The following is a 485-nucleotide window of genomic DNA, read 5'->3' on the forward strand; positions in this document are numbered from 1 at the left end:
TGCAGGAAACATAGAAAATAAGAATATGAATAAGAAGAATACTCAGCGGCAATGCAGATGTAGAGGCAAGAAATTTCGTGTGTGTTTTTTATTTAGGTATATACATATATATATATATATATATATATATATATATATAATAATTTATTATTTATGAATGCCGTACCGCTGTTCATGCCGATGAGATCGCAGGGAAGAGCATCACAAATAAACGCTTTTTCAACTTCAACTGCTTCTTTGACGATTTTATTTAAAACTTCTTTAGAAAGTCGATTTTTTAGCATTGAATATATGAGGCATCCGAAATCTGCATGAAGACCTTCATCACGGCTGATCAATTCGTTTGAAAACGTCAGACCTGAGTGAGAAACAACATGAAATTTGAACATATTTTTAAAAAATACACCAAATAAAGGGTTTTAATCTTTATAAAAAAAAAAAAAAAAAAAAAAAAAAAAAAAAAAAAAAAAAAAAAAAAAAAAAAA

The 485-nt window shown here is 27.0% G+C and overlaps 1 protein-coding gene across 1 annotated transcript in view; it reads right to left on the reverse strand.

Annotated features, from left to right (window-relative positions):
* Window positions 1-485, reverse strand: part of EMH_0007650 (ribonucleotide-diphosphate reductase, small subunit, putative) — a gene marked incomplete at both ends in the record, with an annotated part of 2,893 nt that overhangs the window by 445 nt on the left and 1,963 nt on the right. The window contains one exon of the mRNA XM_013498098.1: window positions 167-358. Coding sequence (XP_013353552.1) covers window positions 167-358 — 192 coding nt within the window. The remainder of the gene's footprint in view (window positions 1-166; window positions 359-485) is intronic.

The sequence above is a fragment of the Eimeria mitis genome, genomic scaffold, assembly GCF_000499745.2.
Source record: "Eimeria mitis Houghton genomic scaffold, Emh_scaff318, whole genome shotgun sequence".
In the NCBI taxonomy this organism is placed as follows: Eukaryota; Apicomplexa; class Conoidasida; order Eucoccidiorida; family Eimeriidae; genus Eimeria; species Eimeria mitis.